General features: G+C 41.6%; 1 protein-coding gene across 1 annotated transcript; it reads right to left on the bottom strand.

The window, feature by feature from the left end:
• Positions 1-2,149: 2,149 nt before the first annotated feature.
• CRELD2 (cysteine rich with EGF like domains 2) lies at positions 2,150-21,694 on the bottom strand. Its single transcript, XM_006016499.2, has 9 exons — positions 21,612-21,694; positions 20,233-20,343; positions 15,028-15,119; positions 13,797-13,973; positions 12,032-12,130; positions 9,690-9,773; positions 8,659-8,754; positions 7,459-7,596; positions 2,150-2,739 (listed from the first exon to the last, which is right to left on the bottom strand). Exons 2-9 carry the CDS (start codon positions 20,277-20,279, stop codon positions 2,681-2,683), a joined length of 792 nt encoding a protein of 263 aa, XP_006016561.1. The 5' UTR covers positions 20,280-20,343; positions 21,612-21,694; the 3' UTR covers positions 2,150-2,680.
• Between the last annotated feature and the right edge of the window lie 207 nt (positions 21,695-21,901).

The following is a 21,901-nucleotide window of genomic DNA, read 5'->3' as shown; positions in this document are numbered from 1 at the left end:
TTAGCCCGTGGTGAGAGCATTTTTCTTTTCTGGTCGCCATACCCAGGACTTAGTAAAGTGGCAGTTTGAATGGGAGGAGTGGGAAGTGCTTCTTCCTGAGAACAACCTGTAACCCTGTTGGAAGGATACGTACCACAGGAAGTTATGGCACAATCCTGGGCCAATGGGGAGGGAGGCGAGTCCCCTTAGGTTGAGAAGAGCATATAATCCAGGTCTTTTCCATTAGGTTCTACTTGTCAAGCTACTGAAACAGAGAAACATAGCACTTCTTCCTCCAATCATATTTTAAAAGACTTACCCTGATCCTTTTTAAATAAGTGTGCATAAGAGGTTCCCAAGTCCAGGAGAGAGGTCTGGGGGCTGGTCTGACAGGTGTCTTCTGCAGCCCAAAACTCAGTGTTTAAATCTTTGAGATGGAATTTAAGATATACTTTTCACATCAGCATTCCTCCTTGGAAAGCTTAATGGCTCTCTCATGAGCCTGCTGGAGTTTATATACCAAAATGGTATGAATAGGACAACCTAAGTGACTAAATCAAGGTTGTGGATTCCACTTGGTTGCCAAGCAGCTCTGCTACTTCAGTGCCACGGTTCTCCTTTTTTATGCTACCTGCCTTTAAGCAGTCAATTTCTCTAAGCTCAAACTTCCCCTAGTCGTTTTTAGTGAAGCTTCCTTTTCCCATGAAGTTTCAACAGGCCATTTTGGGTGACTTTTTTTACATGGCTTCAAATATTCCTCTGATGGAGAAGATTAACAGCTCCATTTCTAACTTGTCACTGAATCCAATGCTGAACAGCCACCCTCTTCTTTTCACATCAAGTTGAACATCTCCCTTCCCAAAGCCTTTCACCTATTACTGACACTGTCATCATCCTGCCAAAGGGTGATCTTTACTTCACTCCTACCTCATTTCTTCTGTTATCAACACTGTACTGAAATAAAAAATGTGAAGGAAAACCTTATTCTAAAAATCTTACTTTGTTACAGCATTTAAAAACCTCTGTTTAGGCCCTAATATTCTCCTCCCAATCTGATGTTTACAGCTGTCATTCATTTTCAGATTTCTAAAATCTGTGGCTGCTAAAAAAATCTTCATTGTTCCAACTACGTACTTCAGGAGTCGCTTATTCCCCTTTTTCCACTTCCAGTCTTATAAATACATAACTCTAAGGGCTGAGTATGATTTCATTGTCTAGTTTTATCTTCTGCACTACTATTTTTTTTAACTTATTTCCTTCACCATTCCATCATTCCCATTTCCCTTGCAATGTAACTTGCTTCGTTTTATCAACAGAATACTATTTTGATGCATTTCTGTGAACCAAGGGAATTGCTGCAGTTGAACCAATTTTCTCCTACATGAAAGGATTTCCAGGGTCAGTTAGCCAGCTTCCATGTTGTTTCTAATTCATGTCTACAGAACAAAAAGCTTTACAAACTACTATTTAAAAAACAAAACAAAGCAAAGCAAAACACTGAACCTCGTATCAAATTAAACTGATTTAAGGTATGCCTGGGTATAGACTTAACTGAGCCAGTTTTAAACTAGTCATAAGTACTAATAGCTGTCTAGCTTTAAGCTATAATGGAGTACAGCTCAGTGTAAAACAGGCTACTACTAGTAGCAGAGAAAACTAGTTGATATGACTGAACTATGCCTTCAGCATAGAGGTCTTGTTACTACTATTTTTGAAGCTACTTGCTCAGTCTAACAATTAACTTGGAACTGTTTTAGCATTACTTGGCATATGGAAGGTCAGATGCATACAATTAATCTATACCCAATGCTATTAAACAAACTGAACAGTCAGGTTTAATGCTTAAATGACACAAAGTTCAGTGGTATTACAGTTGTCTGTCCAAGCAATATATGTTTTATCAATTTCAAAGCAACTTCTTCAGTTGTAAACTTTGCAAAATAAACACCATGATTATCAAGATGCAGGATCTACAGCACCTAGCCAAAGGCACTGATGTCAAGTTTTACTTAGGATAAACAGAGCTGCTTGCTTTTCTAAACAGGATGAAGAAACATACCACTGAGTCTGTTAGGATGATTAGGACCCTGTTCTCTCTTATGGAAATGCTTTTTGCCTCTCCCCTACTTCCCAATTCCATGCCCACACAGGAGTGTACAAAGATCTCTCATAGCTTATGACACGCACCAACAAATAAAACTTTATTGAATGCAATATCAGGCACTCCGTTTCATTTCTAGGGAAGAGTATTTTCTAAAATGATGCCCTTTAATATTTCCTAAAAGCCATATTCTAGCTATAGAAAAATTCCCATGTCAGGAAATACCCAGTTTCAATTCATCTTGTTTCAATTAGGTAGGGCAGGATAAATTTAAGTCCTTCTAAGAGGATGATCATTTCTAGTAGACACCAGAATGAGACATATGCAACTCGTTTTTGATTGTTTCTACTCCAACAGTCTATACTTACCCATCTAGAATGAGGATGCTTTTTATTTAAAAAAATCTGTATAAAAAGTGGCATTTTCCTTATTCTTTCTTAGGTAAATGCAGCTGAAGGCAATTTTTCATTACCATTTTCCAAAATAATCATGCTGGCCATCTGCATATTTAATACTATTTCCACAGTTTATCAGGTCATAAAGCTTCAGTCCATTAACTTAAAGGTGTAGATATGACTCTCTTTTGGTTTGGAATGTAGATCATAAGTCCTCATGTCCAGGAGAAGGCGGTGTAGTCACTGCTCTCACTTCTTCCTCTCCTGTGAAAGCAAGCACCTTAGTTAGAATTATTTGTTACAACCAGTACTCTGTGTTACTTCCTGATTCTGAGAACTCAATAAAGAAAAAATAACTTGGGTACTAAGAAATAAACAGTACTGAAAGATAAACTGGGGAACTGCCAGAAATATTCTCTCTTTGAAGTTTATGAACTGGGTAGAAGGCTATAAAACCTTTGCTATGTTAAGTTTTCCATTTCTTGTGTTCTTAATCTTTTTAAATACTTTTTAGTTATGGTAAATCAGCAAATACTCATCTTCAGGCTACTGCTTTTCCCTCCCTTTTTATCTTCCTCTTATCTCATTTCCTGTCTCTACATAGGTTTTCTCCTCTGAGTTTCATTCCCCCTAGCAACTACAATTTCATCCTCCCGCCATCACTCATGTTCTAAAGGAACTAATGAGAACACACTCATAGTGGAAGCACTGCTATTTCCATTCTAAGCTCTTGTTTTCAATGCTTTATAGCTACTGAACTTTCCAACTTCCAAATGCATAAGCAGTGAGGCAAGATCCTTAGGAAAACAGCTTTTCAATTACTTAAAAAGCCTAAATTGAGTGGGGGGAGTATGACACTTCAAAATAGGGGTGCAGCAACAAAGATTTTTAGGGGCTGATACCAATGGCTGATTATTGACCAGTCATATTGGCCAATACCGATCCGATTGCCAAGATGCACCTGGCAGCTTGGAGAGCAGCGTCCAGCTGGTAAGTCTGCTGGGGAGACGGTACGGGGGAAGGAGATTGATAACCCCACCATGAAAAAGGTAGTGGGGCTGAGGCTGGGGCAGGTGCTACACAACTGGGGAGCGGTGGGGCACAGCTTGTCTGGGCGGCACAAGGGGATGGCTCCCACCGCTGCACACCCCCCTGGGGATGCATGAGGAGCACATGCCCCCTAGATCTGTGCACAGGGTGAAAGCAGGTTGTCACTGCGTGCTTGGGCATGCGCTGGGTTCTTCCTGGTGAGGGGGCTGGCCAGGGCTGTGCTTAGGGCGAGGGTGGTGCTAGGAGGGGAGCTACAGGGTAGGCTACAGCCACCCCAAAATTCACCGTAGTCCCCCTTCCCAGCACCACTGCCACCTGCCCTGCCCACCCAACCTGAACACAGCCTCCACCCCAGACCCCAACGTGGAAGAGCCTGGTGCAGCCCCAGCCCCAAGCATGCAACGGGCAGCCCGCCCTCGACCTGCACGCATATCCGGGGGACACGCCTCCCCTGGGGGTGTGCACAGTAGAAAGAGCCACCTCCCACACAAGCCGCCCATGGCTCCAACCCACACCCTGCCCTGCAGCACCTACCTCTACCCCAGCCCCACTCTCTCCCTCACTATGGGGGCCTCAAATGCCCATCCCCTCCACCTCCACAGACCTACCACCCAGACGCTGGTCTCTAAGCTTCCAGACTACACTCCTGGCCTCGTGCATGTTGCAGCTGCGCATATGCACACAGCATTTACTGGCAACGTTATCAGCCACATCAGCCAAAAAAAGCCAATTACATCAATTTTTCTTTATTGGTGCCAGTACGATATAGACCGATGTACTGGTGCACCTCTACTTAACAAGCATGTTAAGAAATGCTTCTTTCAGCATTCTGGTGAAATCTAAGTTAATTCCATTACCTCACATTACAAAACATGCAGCACAGTTGCATTCTTTAAGGTTTACTCCAAAGCATGGGTAGATCTAGGATTTTGCAGGTGCCCTCCCTCATTATTCCCCACTGCCACTGTCTCAGGGGCAGAGTAAGCTCCAGAGCTGCTCCTGCCCTGTTCCAGCTGAGCTACAGAGAAAGATGGGCTCAGCCACAGCAGTAAATAGGTTCTTCCTCCCTGAACCTGCTCCCAGACTGGACAGGAACACCTAGGGGGACAGGGCAAGGAGGAGGAACCTGTCCACTGCTGCAGTCCCAGGATGAGCCCAGCTCCCCATGCAGCACAGCTGGATTGGGACAAGAGGAGCTCTAAAGCTTCTCCTACTCCTGATGCATCCGGAGATCACTGCAGTAGCAGGTGGGGGAGGAGGTTAATGAAAGGAGGGAACATACTACTGAGCCAAGGGGAAGGTGAGCAAGGGGGAAAGGGGAATGTAGCAGCACCAGTGCATTTCTTCTAAAGACTACATAAATAATCAGTGTATACCTGCTTCTGTGGTAAAACGTACTGGAAGAGTGTAGCTCAAACCTGGGAAGGATGAAGGAGTTTAAAGATGCCTGTTGCAGAAAATCATTCCCACAGATTTAATGACAGAAGAGGCTACTGTATAGCGAAAGGGAGCTCATGCAAGCCATAATTTTTTACCTGATAATTCTGACTTCAAGCCTGAAAACTTGCAAGAACAGTAACTTTTTTCCCTAAACTTTGCGATTCCATCTTAGACAGGTTTGCTGCATTAAAAGTTCAAGTGGGAAAGTCTCTTTCAAAGCAAATTCTATACGTTAGTTCCAAGCTAATTTTAACCCTATTTCAAGGTTCAAAAGTACTTATTTTGGCTGAGAAAAATAAATGAGCTCTTCAGAATAAGATACTTCTATTTGTAGGAGTTTCTCAGATTGTATACGTTCCCCACAACTCTCTCTCTCTGAAGAAATACACAGACTGAATTCCTTAAGTCTTCTATTGTAAGGAAAGGTAATTTGGTAAAAAAATATTTTCAACACTTCATGCTGTTCTTTGGCTCTTTTCTGAACTTCCATCAGTCTTTCAGAAAACTGGAAGAACTCTGGTTTGGATTTTCTGACCCCTTACACTAGAGGCTCTTTCTTAAGCACCTCCAAGGTAGAATTAAGCCAAGTTAGTCTAAATTAGTTCACAAAAAGCATTTTTTTTAAATACACAAAAATTTCCAATTAAATATTTCAGGAATATATATGCATTCAAAATAAGATAGGAAGAAAAAAAAAACTTCAGACAGACTGAATTCAATCCTCGTGTTCATGAATTAAGATGAGGTTTAGTTGCAACTTCAGTCTTTTCCTACAGCTTCAAAATTATTAATAAAGCTCAGATTAATGAGTTTGCAGCCATCTAAAAAATACACGTTAAGTTTGTTTAGCTAAATTGGCTACATAGTCCACTGCCTTATGCACTGAACTGTGGTTGTGAGAATGTGCTTCTGATCAAAAATGGTACACTAACGGTGACAAATATATAAACACATACCTTAAAGGAACAATAAAAATGAATTAGTGCAAGACAAAAAGAAAGCAAATATTTTGGAAAAAGACGTTATCAAACTTGCTTCTTATCTATACTAATGTCCTTTGCACCAATCTGGAAGTGTAAAACAACCGTGACACTCAAACCTTTTTAAAATGCCAGACTGGTGTAAAATTGCTTTTAAGAAGTGATACTGGATCAATGAAATAAATACAATGCATATGCTTAGCGTGAAAGCTTCAAAAACAACCTTACATTTTCCATCTGCCTGAGCATGGCCAAGTGAGCTAAACTAAAGTGGGTTTCAAACGAATTATGTAAGGTATATAAGGTTTATATATAAATAAAAAGCAGAATGTTTACTTTGGGCAGGAGAGTGGGCAGGCCAAGAGAAGGTAGTCAAATAAAGTGCTCAGTCCAGAATGGGTCTGAACATTAGTGGTTCTATCTACTGGTTTGACTACTATGCTGAAGTTTAGGGTGTAACCTATCAAAAAGGTAAGACAGCTGATGTAGTATGTTCATGTGTATGAGTGAATCACGGCAAGTGTAATTACAGCTTTCCTATACCCCATGGATTATTTATGCAATGTACTATTTATTTATGCCAAGGGTGCTCAACTTCCAGCCCAAATATTAGATCCATCCTGCAGAGCCATCTCGTCCAGCCCATGGCTCCCCAAAAGATCTGGAAAATTTCACAGCAAGGAAGCAAATGGCAGCTGCCAAATTTTTGGACCTGAGGGAAGCCCTATGGGCAGGCTAATGTGGCCCATGCACCAGATCACAACGGTGCACAGCCAGATTGGGATGACAGGTCACTTGGCCTGCAGACCATTCTTATGCTATTGGCAATCTCCGTGCAAGGTACATTGCAGACCAGGGAGAGGACAGGTAGCACAGCAGTAGATAGGGCAAGGAGGAGAAAAAACAAGCCTGCCTGGAAAGTACAGCGTAAGAACCAAAAAGCAGAGCATCGGATTGAGCAGTGGACTCAGGGAGTCCGAGAGGCTTGTTTGTGGCATGTCTGGCAAGAAGTCTGCCCTCCCCACTCCACTGTTGTAGGTCATTGTTACTTATATCTGGGAGCAACTCTTCTTATTATAAGCTACTTAAAATAGGTGGACCAAACTCCTACGATGAGGGAACGATGGGTGGGTACACATGGTTGACCTAGGAGTGCCCAGGTCCTTACAGGACACAGCAGCCACGTCTACATAAGGTGTTGACTGGGCTGTAGCCCATGACTACTGAGCAGTGGTGCTGCATGGCAGAAAGCTGCGACGTGACACTACTGCACAAGTCTTGGGCTACTGCGCAGTCAGTGTTACAAAAAAGCCATTTGCTGATGTTACTGCACAGTAACTCCAAGTACTAAATGACTGTGCAGTAATGACTGAGCTCTCAGCATCCCGAAGACACAGCCAGTATCTTCAAAAACTGTACGGTAGTTGCAACTTTTACTGTAATCTGTTAGACATCCCCACTGAAGTAGATCTAGAACACTTCATTTTGGGCACTGATTTAAGAAGCCTCTCACCTGCTTTTGTTTGAACACATGTTCCATCTTTTTCTTCAAAGCCTTCCGAGCATATACACTTGTAACTGCCTGAGGTATTAATGCAGTCTTCATTTTCTCTTATACATACACTTTCGGCAAGATTACATTCATTCATATCTGAGGAAAAAGTGGTTTTAAAACATTATTTCAACCAGTAAAAACTTTGTACCCAGCCCTAAAAAAAACTTAATATAATTCAAGGCATTTCTAGCACATGAATAATTTATTGTTCCTTAATACTATGTCAGGGAGAAATGCTATCCCCCCCAGTACTTGGCTTTGCTCAGGAACCTTTGGACTTAGGGGTCAAATTCAACCTTCACCTCATGGTGCTGGATTCCATGTTCCTTTACAGTCCATGGAATGTGGTATAAATTCACGATTTATTATCTCAACATACATCGACCTCCCATTTATGTCAATGAAAGATCTGCATAGATAGCAAGATGATATTACAGGCTACGTAGTAAATTAAGCTTTTTTGGAATCTTACGGTGATATTCAGTTGCCAAGTACCTTCTTTAGGCCCCAATACACTTTAATTCCGTTCCTCACCACTTTCCATCTTCTCTTCTATTTTTTCCCCTAATAACTGTTATTTCCCCGAGGTCTCATTTCCAACAACTATCATCATTACATATGTTTTTGTATCATTTATCACCACGAGTGGAATATTTTTTTTTTGTTGATACTGAAATCTTATTTAAGTTTGGAATGACACTCCAATGAGATTAACAGGAGATAAGGAATCCATGCAACACATTTAAGGTATCTGTCAGATCCCAATGTGAATCAAGTCTAAAAAGTGGAGCTAAGATTCTTCATGATAAAAATGTTATTCAGGACAAATCATTAGGGAGTGTTTGAATCCTGTGACTAAAGTTTTTCTGTCACTATTTTCCAAGCACTTAAATGTAATTGTTCCTGGTACGAGTTAAACAATGCTTTGCTCCTTTTGTAGCAGTGCCGAGCTTTTAGGCCTTTAACAATTTATACAGTGTTTATTAGAAAGGGTTTTTATTGCTACTCGAAACAAAAGGAATACTTTAAAACTTTTATGAAATATTTTGTGTTCAAGATTTGAAGCAGACTAACATTATACTCAACACTTGGACCATAAGATACTGAAGCCACAAGTTTACTACAGTATACTAAGTATGACTTCAAATTCCAACCAACCTGTGCACTTTTCATCTTCCATTATGTATCCCGACATGCAGTCTTTACATTTGCCAGGGCCTTCGCCTGTGCAGCCTACACAGCTAACATCACATGCTAAAACAAAAACCATAAGTGAGTACTGGAACATAAACAAAAAACTGTAACCTGAACTAAGCTGACAAATCCATGTGCACAAGGAAGAAAGAATTTCAAGGCACAGAACTACTTTCATCCTGTTCATACTACCATAGTGTCTAGAGATCCTAGTCAGGATTGGAACTCCAATACATCTGGAATTTTACCAGTAGAATAGTCTGTATCCAATTGAGCTTTCAATGGGCTTTTGTTGTGCATTTAAATTTATACCTTAAAATTCAAATTCCTCTGCTTAAGAACAATTAATTAAAATAGGAAGAAACTGTGTTGTGGAGATTACCAATTACTGAGCTAAAGAGCTTCAGCTATTTTGCAGAAAACTGGCTGAGGGTTTAACAAGGCAGCAATGTCAGTTTACATTGTTTTTGCTCTATTCACAAGAAAACGTTGAAGTTTTCTCCCCACCCCTAACTATCCAAGTCAAAAACAAACAGAGAATTTTTCACCCTCAGAAATGTTTGTCCGAATTATGAGCAAGCAGCTAGCAGCAGCTAGTAATATTTCAGGGGTAACTATACTTACTACCACAAATACAAAAAACTGCAACATAAACAAAGTTCTGACTTATCACCTAGCCATGATATCTCACAAACTGCACTATACAACTACTATTGTGTATTCAGATTCTGAACAGCAAAAAATTCTAATAATTTGAAAAAGTACACTGGCTTATCTGAAGGTCCATGACACAAAATGTAATTATGAATAGGATGCAAAGAACTACACACTTTAGCAAATTCTCTTTTAACTTGCATTTAGGATGGAAAAATATTTGTTAATATGGGTATTTTACAGCAACTTTCATTCTTATTTAGCAAAAGAAAATAAGAGCATTTGCTCCTTTATGCATAGAAGTAATTCCATATATTGGCCAAACATATTGAGAAGGACACCTTTGCATGAGAAAGATCCATCTGTGTTTAAACAGTATTGGTCATCTTTGCAAGGAGAAGCTTCTGCAGCACACTCATCCACATCTGAAACAAAGAGGTATAGGTCAGCTACAAGTGTGAAATTTATTTAAAAGCAAAAATAATGTTCATCCACACAGGTTACAATAATTTCATACAGGCCATAATGTTCTATAATATAGTTGCCCATAAAGGTGTGGCAGCAGCTGAAATCATCAGCTGTCCTAATGGGGCCATATGATTTTTCTTACGATGCAATTTGAACAATATTTCTCCCCACCAAATATGGGAAAGGCCATTTGATGTACCGATCTGATTGGCAATCCAATCCAACCTGCTTAGTATTGCCAAAGGGTGTTCCATTTTCTTTTTATGGATTTAATTTTTTTTTAATTAATTACGTAAGGCTGAAAAAAAAATCAGGACGTAATCAAGAACTTGTCGCCACCTACCAAGTACAGACCACTATTAATACTGCAGCAGTAATAACAGAAAATCCTGATACTAAGAGTTAAGTGTGTCACAACCCAAAGGGTGTGATTTTTGTTTGTGTGCGCTTTGGCACTGCTAAATTGTCCCCGCTAAATTACAGCTTCCTTGCACGGTGGAGTTTTCTGCTGCAAAAGAGAACCCCGGTGCAAGGGAGAATTTCCCGCCAATTTGAAGCTTTCTTTGCAAGGTGCATTTCTTTGTTGCAGCACAGAAATGCTCGTTGCAAAGAGTTCCCGCCATTTGTATGCTAATTCGAGTCCCATTATTGGCCAGTTCTAAATTATTCACACGTGGTGGCTAGTGATTGGCTTGCTAGCCGTATAAAAGGCTTGAGTGGTTTCCGCCCAAGTTGGAGGACTCCACGAACACTGGGAGGAGGAGACTTCACGCTGTGTGAAGATCTCTAAGTGCTGCGGATCCTTATGGACCCAGTGCATTTAAAGCAGGCAACGGAGGTCTGATCAACCTCTAGCCTCTCCCCGTCGCCGAGCACAGTCCAGACGTATCCCTTCCCGCGCGCAAGAGAACCGGACCCACGGAGCCTAGCAAACTCCGTGTGAGTGAGTGAACAGAAGAACCCACGGAGCCTAGCAAACTTCATGTGAGCCCTTACGACCGGCCTCAGAGCTCTTCTACCCGGGTTCGAGTCCTGCAGGTTTATTTTTCCCGTCGGCGAAACCCTTTGCGACGTACCCTCATATTTTTCATCTTCCCGTCGCCGGAACCCTATGCGACGTACCCTCGTGCCCTGCAGGTTCGAGTTTTGTTTTGTTGTCTGTCTGTAACCGCAACTTAAGCAAGCTTTCCAGCCTGCACCACTGCCATCTCGGTGTAAGTAAACAAACTTTAAAACTACCGATACGCGTTTGTGCCTAATTCCAGCTCGACGGCCTTCCCTCTCCGACCCGGCGTGCCCGGGCTGCTGGCCACAGCCCGCGTGCAGCGCGAAAAGGGCTCGGGTCGCTCCCGGCCCGCACAAAGTGCTCAATATTTTGTATTTCAGTGACCCTTGAGATGCTTATAAAAAGAGATTTTTGTCTGTCTTTCTAAGAAATTAAGCATTTAAAAAGTACCGTGTGATAATTTGCATCCAACAATAAGGAAAAAAAAAGTATAGCTGGCTTCTATACAAGATCCTCAAAGAAATATACCGCCAAAATATATCCGGTAAACTGTAAAGTAGTATGGGAAAGCTTCTCATTTTTCTGCACAAGAAATAATCAAATCTAAACAACTTCATACACACTAATGCCACATAAGGTATTTTAACTAAAATTTAAACATGTATCATTCAATTAAGTTATACATGTCACTGCAGATAGTCTGACAGAGATAACAAGCTAATTGCTTGCTGTACTTTAAGAGTTGTTAAATAAAGTGAGAAATCCTATGTTAACATACATATTAGAAGTTAAGAATCAAGAAATATGATGTACAGGACGCACCTAACCAGATTCCCAGAAAAGTAGCATAGGACAGGGGTAGGCAACTACCAGCATGGTTGCCAGTGTGGCACATAAAGGCATTTTGTTTGGCATGTGTGCCTCAAGGCAGACAGCAGGGAAGGGGCCAGGGCTGCACTGCCACAATAAGGATTGGGCCCCTTGCGGCTGCCCCCCACACCTGGCCACAGTACACAAAGATCTCACAAGTCGAGGTTGAGGGAGTTTTTGGCGTTCTGCCCAAAAACGTTGCCCACCCCGGTATAGGGTGCCCTTATAGAAGAGTTTTAACTCGACGTGGCCTTATCTCATCATCGAGTTAGTACCAAAAAAACCCAAACAAACAAAAAACTGTTTTCTTGGCCTTCATTTGGGTTAGGACTGACTTACCCACACAAGCTGCTTCTTCGTTCATGGTCCAACCCTCTTTACAGGCCTCGCAATCTTTGTTAGTTGAACCAGTGCAAGTTTTACAGGCAGCATGACAAGCTGTGGAGAGATTTTGAGCATGGTTAAAGTTAGATACAGCTGGTGTATGTTAGTGTTTCAAACAACTTTTTCCTTCAAGAAATTATACCAGGTTTACCAGAAACTGCAACATGACACTTGCATTCTTTTTTTATTCTGGAGAAGTGGAAGGAAGTTTACCAATTTTATATAGAAGCCATTCCCTTCACTACCAAAGCACAGACACCTAAGGTGTGGAAAAGAACATCCACTTAAAAACAGCAACAGTAAAATAAAGCCACAGGTTTTTTACAAAAGATAGAGGTGTTTGTAGAGATAAGAGTGTGAATTCAAGTGAAACAAAAAACTAATGTAAGCAGAACAGTAAAAGCCACATTAGAAACTGGCAAGTACAGATGGGTTAGTGCCATTCTGCTTAGAAAAGTGCCACGTGATTCTGATAACTGAAAGCCATCAGGAAAAATTTAATCTGGAAAAAGACAGTTCTTTGGTCAATTCCACTGTGCTGTGGCATCTGTCAAACACTAACTCAGCATCTCTACTAAGTGAGTCAACAAACCTACTTTATTTTGTACCTATTTAGGAGACCATAGTTTGAGGTAATATTGATATCAAGGCATGGCAAAACATGCTATAAATCCAAGATTAAGATGTGGTTCTTTTGGATATGTTTGTTTACATCATAACGTCAAGCAAGTCACCTGGAAACACTGCTACATAATTACATTATAAAATAGTGTAGTTAACATTGGGACGCATCTACACGAGGCACATTACTGACCATTAGCTTAATTTAATGCACATTGCAGGCGGGTCTCTACATATCTATGCCCTTAACGAGCATTAAAAGTGGCAAAATTAGGCCTAAATTTGATACCTGCAAATGTAGGTATCAAATTTGGCGTGATTAGTTAAAGTGCATTAACGCACATGTAGAAGTGACCTAGCACTAACTTTAGTGCTGGGTCTGCCCAGCCACTAGGTGCACATGGCAGGGCTGCAGCACTAACCTTAGTACCAAATCCCTGCATATGTAGACACCTGCCAAAAATTGCTTAATGCACATGAAATTTAGTTGCGTGTACATGCATGTGTACACATGGCCATTAAGTAACATTTTCATTAAATGCAATACTCAGGCTTTTTATCTCCTACATAAGTTTGCTTTGGGCTGAATTGCAAAATAAAAAGCTGGATATAACAGTATTTTAATTTGTAAAATTTAAAGAGCCAAAATACATTTTATCAGACTAACAGAATGCAACTTCACAACTTAACGGAGCTTATTTTAAAAGAAAACTTTGGTTGCATCTGATATATAATGCAGTTAAAGTTCATTTTTGGCTAAAATATCCAAGAAATAAGGTAAGGCAAAAATGAAACAGCCTACTACATGGGAAACGGCTCAAGATTTCTTGAGTCTCATCACGTATTAATACTTCATGTTGGACACGAATAAAAAAGGACAGTTCAGAAGAGCATGCCATATCCTCAGAGACTGCACCACCACAAGAGAAGCAGTCCGAATGACTGTTATGCCCAGCTGTTAAGACAAGTAATCATTCCCATCTCTCTCATTTCTTGAAGCTTAATAAATGTTTTATACTTTGTTTTAGAAACCTGTAAGTTATTCAATAGTTAATATGAAAGAAATACAAAGATACAAGCACATGTCAAACTTAGTTACCTGTACAAACAGAATGCGTTTCATTTTTCAGAGTATTGTAATAACCATCAGAGCAGTCTAGACAGAAGTCTCCTGCATACTCCTTGTTACAACTACATGTTCCATCCCCACTTCTAGTGCCATCTCCATCACACTGGCCATTTCCATGGCAAGGCCTTTCTGACCCACCGCGACAAGCTAAAAAAAGGCAAAGATAATTTAGAATGATTTAGTGGGGGGAAGGGAGGGGAGCAGAATGGGGAACCCCTTGAAATTTAGCCATGTTTAAAATGAGTAATATTTTCTACTTTTTTTCACTTACCTCCTCCCTCCAACTGTTACCCCACTCCACTCTCCAACTGAAAACTCCAAACATTTAAAGGTGATTTTGTGGCTATGTAACTAGTACCAGTATGAAATGACTAGCGCTGCGTTATCTGATAACTGGAGTTCTGAAGGAGCAAATTTTGGTTCCTAAAAGAACTGCTTTTTCAGGAAAGCAAATTAATTTCCCAGCTGGAATTCTTTCAACCAGGGTCACCTATTTAGCAACTTGCATAACATTAGAAGATAAATGAAATACTACAAATGAACATATCGCAAACTGCAGACAGACAATTATTTTAAAGAACAAGTCAATTCTGTAGTTAGATTTCTACTCTGACACCCCTTTATAGGGTCTCCCTGGCCTATCATTTAATAAAAGGGGGCAGAGGTATTGCTCTTTATGCAGAATCACTTGATTTGACCCATTCCTTTCATAATCCACCTTCTTAATGAATCAGCTACCAGACATGCTTCCTCCAGCACACTCTACCTGCCCCCACTCCATTCTCTGTGATCCTCAACTATGGGTTTGTTTGCTTCTTCGCCCATTAGACTCCAGGCTGCTGTTCTACTGTCGGCTCAACTGCTGCCCTTCCCCCTCCCCCTCCCGCCACCTCATTAACTGCTACCACACACAAACACTTCTGGGTAGTTCTGGTACTCGTAATGTATCTGGTAAGTACAGATACTGGGGCCTTTACTATTCTTCTTTGCCTAATCCCCCACCCCAAGTTACTGCTGCTCCTGCTTATCTCTTTGGATATGGACTTCACCAGCTTCACCAGTTAGGAGACACCAGCAATATTCAATTTAGTAAAACAGTTCAGGAAGGCCAGGCCAAGAAAATGGGACAAAACTGAGTTAACAGCCCCACAATTAAAAACACTACATACTGTTAAACTTAAGAAAACTTAAGAGAACATACCAAGGCAGTCTGGTCCATAGGTTCCAGTAGGGCAGCAAACTTCAATAGTTTCTATACAAAACCACTTAAATAAGTCAGGATACTTCTTCTTTCTGTATAATAAAGATATTACATTTCTTCACTATAGGAATCATTACTTAATTCACCAGATCTCAATTTACAAAATATGCAGGGTCACACAAAACTTTAATCATTTCAGCGAGTGAACTTTATCTTCCGGACTCCCATCTCTCCTTTCTATGTCCAATAACAGCTTTGTGTAGTTCTAGAACCTGAAAAAAGTCAGGAGTGATTTAGAAGAAAGCTAGTGTAATCATTATATCTTAATTGCTTGATGACTAGTTGCTGGTTGCCAAAATTTGTTCCCTAATCCAGTTGTTAAATTAAGTTTTGGAGAATAATGTATTATTGTTTACTTAATTTTTGTAGCTTATATTTAATATAAAGAAACAAGAAATAAGAAAGAGCCAGCTGGAGTGCTCCCTTGGTCTTTTTTCCTCTTAATATTACGGAATATAGTGTGGACAACAGCAAAAATTCACCCTAACTTTGTATATACAGCAGTTTGACCTTCTTCATTTTTGCATGCCCAATACAGGTAAAAACAGCTATAAGAACATTAGATTTCCTTAAACGTTAAGTTACTGCAGACCTCAGTACCTGAATTATATTAAAATATATAACCCCAAGAAGCCTACACAGATGCACTCCAATTCAACACTCATTTCCTTTCTGCTGTATTCATTAGTTTTGAGAGTAAAAACATACGAGAAACCAGACTGAAATTACAAAACATGAAATTTTACTCTGTTGAACCAATACAAATAGAAGAGCAGCTTCAATAGCTAGCCCCAATATATACAGGTATGCATAAAAAAGGTTTAGGTATGACCAGTTTCAGTTTGAGGACTTGATTCTCCTACTGCAGGAAACAAAGAATTCCCGGTCATTTTAGTGAACAGAAAACCTACTGAAACCTACAACGGTAATTGTATAATCCTCCAGGAAGATCAGGGTCCCAGGCTATTATTTTTATAACAAGAATTTCTGCTTCACTCTCTCTCCATCTTGTTACAACTCCAAATTACTGCAGACTACTTAATCTTCCATATGGTTAAAATCATTTTTTAAGTTTTCAGAAAGAAAAAAAAAAACAAGAGAAAATTATATATTGAAAAAAGTACTTGTGAAAAGGACTATAAAATTTATGTGCAGCGATGAACATTTGTCATAGTCTGGGGACTCACCCATCAAACATGTAAAATTTACTATCCAAGAGGTCACATTTTCTCAGTGACAGACAGAATGTGCAGAGAAATAAGTTATGCTTTCTTATATGCATATGAGAACATATTTGTGCCACTACTAGTTGTCCTCAGGCATGCCTCTGCGTGTGTGTTCTGGCGCACAGCACAATTGCCACAGGTGGGGTAGGAGAGGCTAGAGCCAGTACTTTGGCTTGCCACAGCAGCCTTACCTGGGGTCCTGGGACAGGAGAAGCAACCATCCAACCACTTGAAGCCTGGCTGGTAACCAGTGTGGCTCTGGCTGGCCAGGCTCCAGTTTCAGATGGTGCACGCTGAAGTCACATGCGCTGCGCTGCTTTTTTCTGTTGTGGGGGGTTTTTTTGTTTGTTTGGTTTTTTTAATACTGGGATTTCCCAGCATCTAATTTTGCTGCCCTGCTGCAAATATGCAACATGACAAACAGAATAACAAACATCGTGTACATTTTGCAGTGCCTCAAAAGGCTTTAAGGCACCGCAAACCACACTTTTGTGCTTGTGGGGACATGGCCCACAGTGCAGCTTGTACTACTGATGTAAATTTGATTTTCCAGGACTGGCAGCTAATTTTTGAAGCAGTTTGAAGAACCATAATCTGGTCCTCAAAGGACATGAAAGTCTTTTTAAAAAACATATCATCGTCAGAAGTTTTACATGCATGCCTTATGAGAGAATGTAGAAGTCCCAACTAATAATCGGAAGGGAGAGCGGCAACTGAAATGGCACTGAAGAATATTAGAGAACAAGTAACAACAATAAAAAGTGTAACAGGGAACAGACCCTTTGACTAATGTATAAGTTAGTCATAATTTCATAATTTCCAGGTATAGAATCTAATCATTGGAGGTTTGCTTTTAATTTGTCCCCCTCCTACTGCTATAGCAAGGAAAATAAGTCAGGGGGAGAGAGGTCAGGTAGTCCCTCTGTCCTCTGCCTCCTCGTCTAGCAGCCCCTTCTTCCTTTCCTTGCTGTCAGACAGCTCTCCCTAAGTACATGGAAGTGAGACACAAATTTGAAAACAATGACCTTGAAATTAAACATGGCTGTAGCAATTTACATATAGTACCCATAAACTTAGTTATCCAGAATTTATACTTTTTTTTTTTTTTTTTTTAAATATTCTTGCAAAGTTTAGCACAGGTACTCTATAAACACACCTTTACGTATCACTTGTAAAAAAACAGTGTAAACTTTTTTTTTATTTTATTATTTATAATGTTGTTTCAAAGGCTGCAAAATCAATTTCAGACTCAATTGGGCATAGCCCAATAGTCAAATTCCAACATTCACCTGAGCAGAGTTCAATTGTCAAGTCTGAGTGGTTCTACCACTGGGCAAGTATCCTTCCTCCCAGACCCATGAGCCTGGGGTTTCAGATACTACCCAAATCCAGGCAGGCATCCTACATGTAAGCTTTAAGTTTGAAGGCCTTGGGGTTCAAATGACCTCAGTTTCACATGATCTTAGCCAAAATTAGTCCAAAGCCAAAGGCTTGCAATTTACCATATAGTTCAATGGTCTGGACCCCAGCAGAGTTGACAGAATTTCAAGCAACAGGGACCCCACAATTCAGCAGTGATCAGTAAGGGTATTTATATGTGTGCTCCTCGAGCTGGGGGGAAAACACTTTAATTAGAGCAGCTGCAAGAGCTGCTCTAATTAAAGCACCCTAAGCGGTTTATGTATCAGCAAGCCCATGCTTAAAAATGGCAGCAGGGCGCTTTAACTAAAGCTCATTCAATGAGCTTTAGTTAAAGTGCACCTGCCACTATTTTTAAGCGTGGGTTTGCTGATACACAAGATGCTAGAGTCTGCTGGAGCGCAGATAATTACTACACTCCATTGCCACTCAATTAAATACACAAGCCTTGCTGCTCACGTATAGGTGCCCTATGCATGTACTCCAGATACACCCCCCAAGGGATCCAGGTGCTAATTAGTTCCCCTACCGCCCCATGCATGACTGGAACTAAGTGTTCTTGTCATGAGTCCTGGGATGCTCCAAAAAATTATATGCAGCTGAGGCGCAGGGCAACCTGTTTACCTCATGGGAGGCAGCACCACACTAGTGACATGCAACAGGCTGAAAGAGGATGATAGAAGGCTTCTGGGGCCCCCACTTGGTGATGTTTGCCAGGAATTTAAGGCTGAAGAAACGGTAATCACTGGAAATGGGAAGAAAGATGCAGCTCAGCTGTCCTCAGGGAAGAAGAAGTCAAAATGTATTCAATGTAGTGGGCTCACCATGACTTGAAAGAGTTGGCACTGAGGGGGATTGTGCTTAATGGGCACTGCCATATATCTTATTGAGATCGACTTCACTGGCCTGTCCTTGTGGTAGGTTCCCATCAGTACTTTGGGCACTGGGGGAGCGTGTCAGAGCTTGCTACAGCCTCTCAGAGTACCATCCTAGTAATGCAGTACCTTGCTCCCTTCCTAGGAGGAATTGGTTGTCTGTCTTTCTTTCTTTTTTTTTTTTCTTTTTTTTTGAAGGGCCACACAAAAGGGTTCCATCAGCATGTTTGCCCAATATGTTTTATAGTCATGTTCAGTGTTGGCTGTTTTTAATCAACTTCATAGTTGATTTCTACTGCTGAACACATGCTGCTTTTGGCAGCAGTTACATGATAAACAATGTATTTGATAAGGCTTCCTTGTATGCGATTATAAAGATGAGGGGCTTTTTCCCACATGCCAATTGGAGGGGGAACCTCATCTTGTATCTGAATAAAAACAATTTTTTTTTTTTCAAGGAAAAGTTTAATGTGGTGCCTTTAGGCATGAGGACTTTTCTTTTGCTACCATACCGTGCATCAGTTGGACACTACTTTCTACTGGCAGCAACATTTCATGAAGGTGTAAACACATAAATAACTAGTACTTTTAAATCCTTTAGAATGAAGTATAATATGAAATACCCTCACAGTAACATCACTGTGACTCTAGGACATGGTTTTGAACCTCTAACTTATGGACACTGCTCTCAGCAAAACACAATATTGCACTGCCTACAAATATACCATATTTACTTACAACGCACCTTTTTTCTGAAAACTAGATGTTTGAAATTGAGGTGCGTCTTAAATGAGGGCCCAATTCTGCAGGAGCCATGCTGCCCAGCCTGTTTGAGCCAGACGGGGAGCCAGTGGCACCTGCTGAGTCAGCTGAAGGACTACCCAGGTAGGATAAAAGGACCTGGCACTTCTGCTCCATCAGGCCCTCAGCTGATTCAGCAGGTGCTGCTAGCTGAGCCCTGAACTGCCTGGCTCCACTTAACAAGCTGGGTAGATACTTGGCTTGGCAGGTGCTCCTAGTTGCCCACTCAGTTTGAAGAGGGGCCAGACCAGCTCCAACAGAACCTGCCCCTCAGCTGAGGGGACAGGTGTCAATGTCTGTGCCAAATAGCTTTCTTTTCTTCTTGAGCTGAACTGGGTTGGCAGGCACAGCAGCACTTGCCAGGTTAGCTGAGAGCTCAATCCTTCCAGAGCCAAAAAGCATATCTAGCCCCTCTACTCAAGCTAGGTGGGCACTCACTTGACACCACAGGTGATGCTGGCTAGTGTCAAGCCCTCAGCTGACCTGGTACGCACTGCTGGGTGCAGACACAGCTCAGCTCAAGAAAAGGGGCCTGGCAGTTCAGTACAGCCAGCAACACCTGCCCTGTCCTACAGCTATAGGATGAAGAGAGCAGCCACAGGTTTTTGCTTTCCCCTGCCCCCAGCTGAAGTGCAGCTTGCCTACATTTTCTCTGTGAAAACATTGTACTTAAAAGGAAAGGTCTGTTTTCGAAGGGTGGAATAAAGGAAAAGAGGTGTGCATCTCATTTAGGAGAGGGACATGTGATATTAAACACAGGTTGTGTGCTAAATTTGCATTTGGTTTTTCAAATAGCCGAAGTCAGCAGAAGCTTTGTTACCTACAGTTTGAACCACCATTTCTCTATATGTTCTTCATGCTCTTCTACCATGTTGTTGCATTCAAAGTTACTGCTGTCACACAGGTTTTCTATGATTTCTACAAGACGGATTTCACTAGAAATGAGGGAAGGAAAGCCACAAGTTACTTTTAAAGAAAACATATGATCAGAAAGTATCTAGACATCGACCCCTAAAAGTTTGGTATGTTATCAGGTTTTTGTCTCATCTGGGCCAGTTCTGTGATAAAGGCAGTTTTATGGAATCACTTGTTAAAAAAGAATTAGCAGACATTGCATTGAATCAAAATGCCAAATTACATAAAATCAAATTTTTTTTTAATACAGATTTTTACAGGTTCTTCTAATAAAAGATACATAAGCCTATGTCGGGCAATACAAGCCCATCAACCTGCTAATAACTCGCATCTCTAAGAGTTCTTCGTTTGCACTGCAGTACTCAAACTGAAATTCAATACCAGATATGCAAATTAGAAGAAAGACCAAAGTTGAAACTAGCAGATATCTGATGATACATATCGAGGAAATACATGTATGTTCTTAATTTTGGGGGGAAAAAATAAGGAAAGTCTGTGTCTTTGGATAACTCTTCTCTGGAGGTCCCTTCCAGCTCTACTTCTCTATGATTCAATGAAACCTCCAATATACGGAGTTTAAGGCTTCTCTGACAGTCTGGAGAGAAATCCATGAGATCAACTGACTAAAATGTATTCAGAGGGCTGAGGGTAGGTGTCTTATGTAGAGTTTGGACTATTGAGCATACAGGGGTCATGACCAAGAAGTGGGTTGCAAGACTACATGAAAGAGTTGCAAACAAACTTTAAAAATGGATTCTCCGTTGAAGGAGAAAAACGTGGGCAATCCTGGCTTTTCCCTTGCAGGCTGGCAGAGTTCCAGCCTGCGAGGGGCTGCTTCAAGAATCCCATGTCCCGCACAGCCCCCCCTACCCCACACACTAGGGCGGTGGGCAGTGGGTCAGGAGTGAGCAGCACTGGGTTGGGACTGGCTACTGATGTTTACAAATGTGTCTTGGCACAAAAGGCATTTTGATTGCCACTGCATTAGATGACCTCTGGAGGTTCCTTCCAGCCCCACACCTCCAAGTTTCTATGACTTAACGGCTGAGAATGTGGAGCTTTGCTTTCCACGGTTGTCACTGCTAACCAAAATGCAGAGGCTAAATGCTGAGCTACAGCCTCCCTCACCAGCTGCAAGCCTGGGTGGGCGTGAGCTGCGGGACAGGAAAAAAAATAAAGCAGCAATGAACACTCAGAAGTTCAAGGACGTGGCGGCTTTGCTCGTGAGCTTGGCTCTGGCACAGACCAGCCACGGAGCTGCAAGGCAGGTGCTGCCAGCTGCTCTTACCTGGATTCGTACTTGGAGAGCGCCCTCTCCTCCCATGCGGTATTGCCACCCCCGAAGTTCTTCCTGGCAGTGTCCACCAAGCCCTGTGGGGGGACAGGAAGGAAACCCCGCTTCAGGCGCAGCCCAGAACAGTGGCTCCTGCACCTACGGCCTCGATGGATGCTCCCCTCACCCGCAGAGACAGGGGGAGGGGAGAGAGGGGAGCTGATGAGGCAGGGTGGCAGGAGGAGGGAGCAACAGGGATGATAGGGGGCAGAGTGACTAGGGGAGAGTGAAGAGGTCATAGGAGG

Source organism: Alligator sinensis, unplaced genomic scaffold (genome assembly GCF_000455745.1).
Source record: "Alligator sinensis unplaced genomic scaffold, ASM45574v1 scaffold600_1, whole genome shotgun sequence".
NCBI classification, from domain to species: domain Eukaryota; kingdom Metazoa; phylum Chordata; order Crocodylia; family Alligatoridae; genus Alligator; species Alligator sinensis.
The sequence above is the reverse complement of the archived record's forward strand: the minus strand, read 5'-3'. Positions and strand labels throughout refer to the sequence as shown.

Excerpts from the sequence above, each read along its gene's own strand:
- CRELD2 (XM_006016499.2), bottom strand. The coding sequence starts at position 20,279 with ATGGTAGAAGAGCATGAAGAACATATAGAGAAATGGTGGTTCAAACT. Across the intron at positions 12,131-13,796 it reads AACGCATTCTGTTTGTACAG|CTTGTCATGCTGCCTGTAAA; the intron begins GTAACTAAGTTT and ends ATCTCTCCACAG. Across the intron at positions 9,774-12,031 it reads CGAAGAAGCAGCTTGTGTGG|ATGTGGATGAGTGTGCTGCA; the intron begins GTAAGTCAGTCC and ends TCTTTGTTTCAG.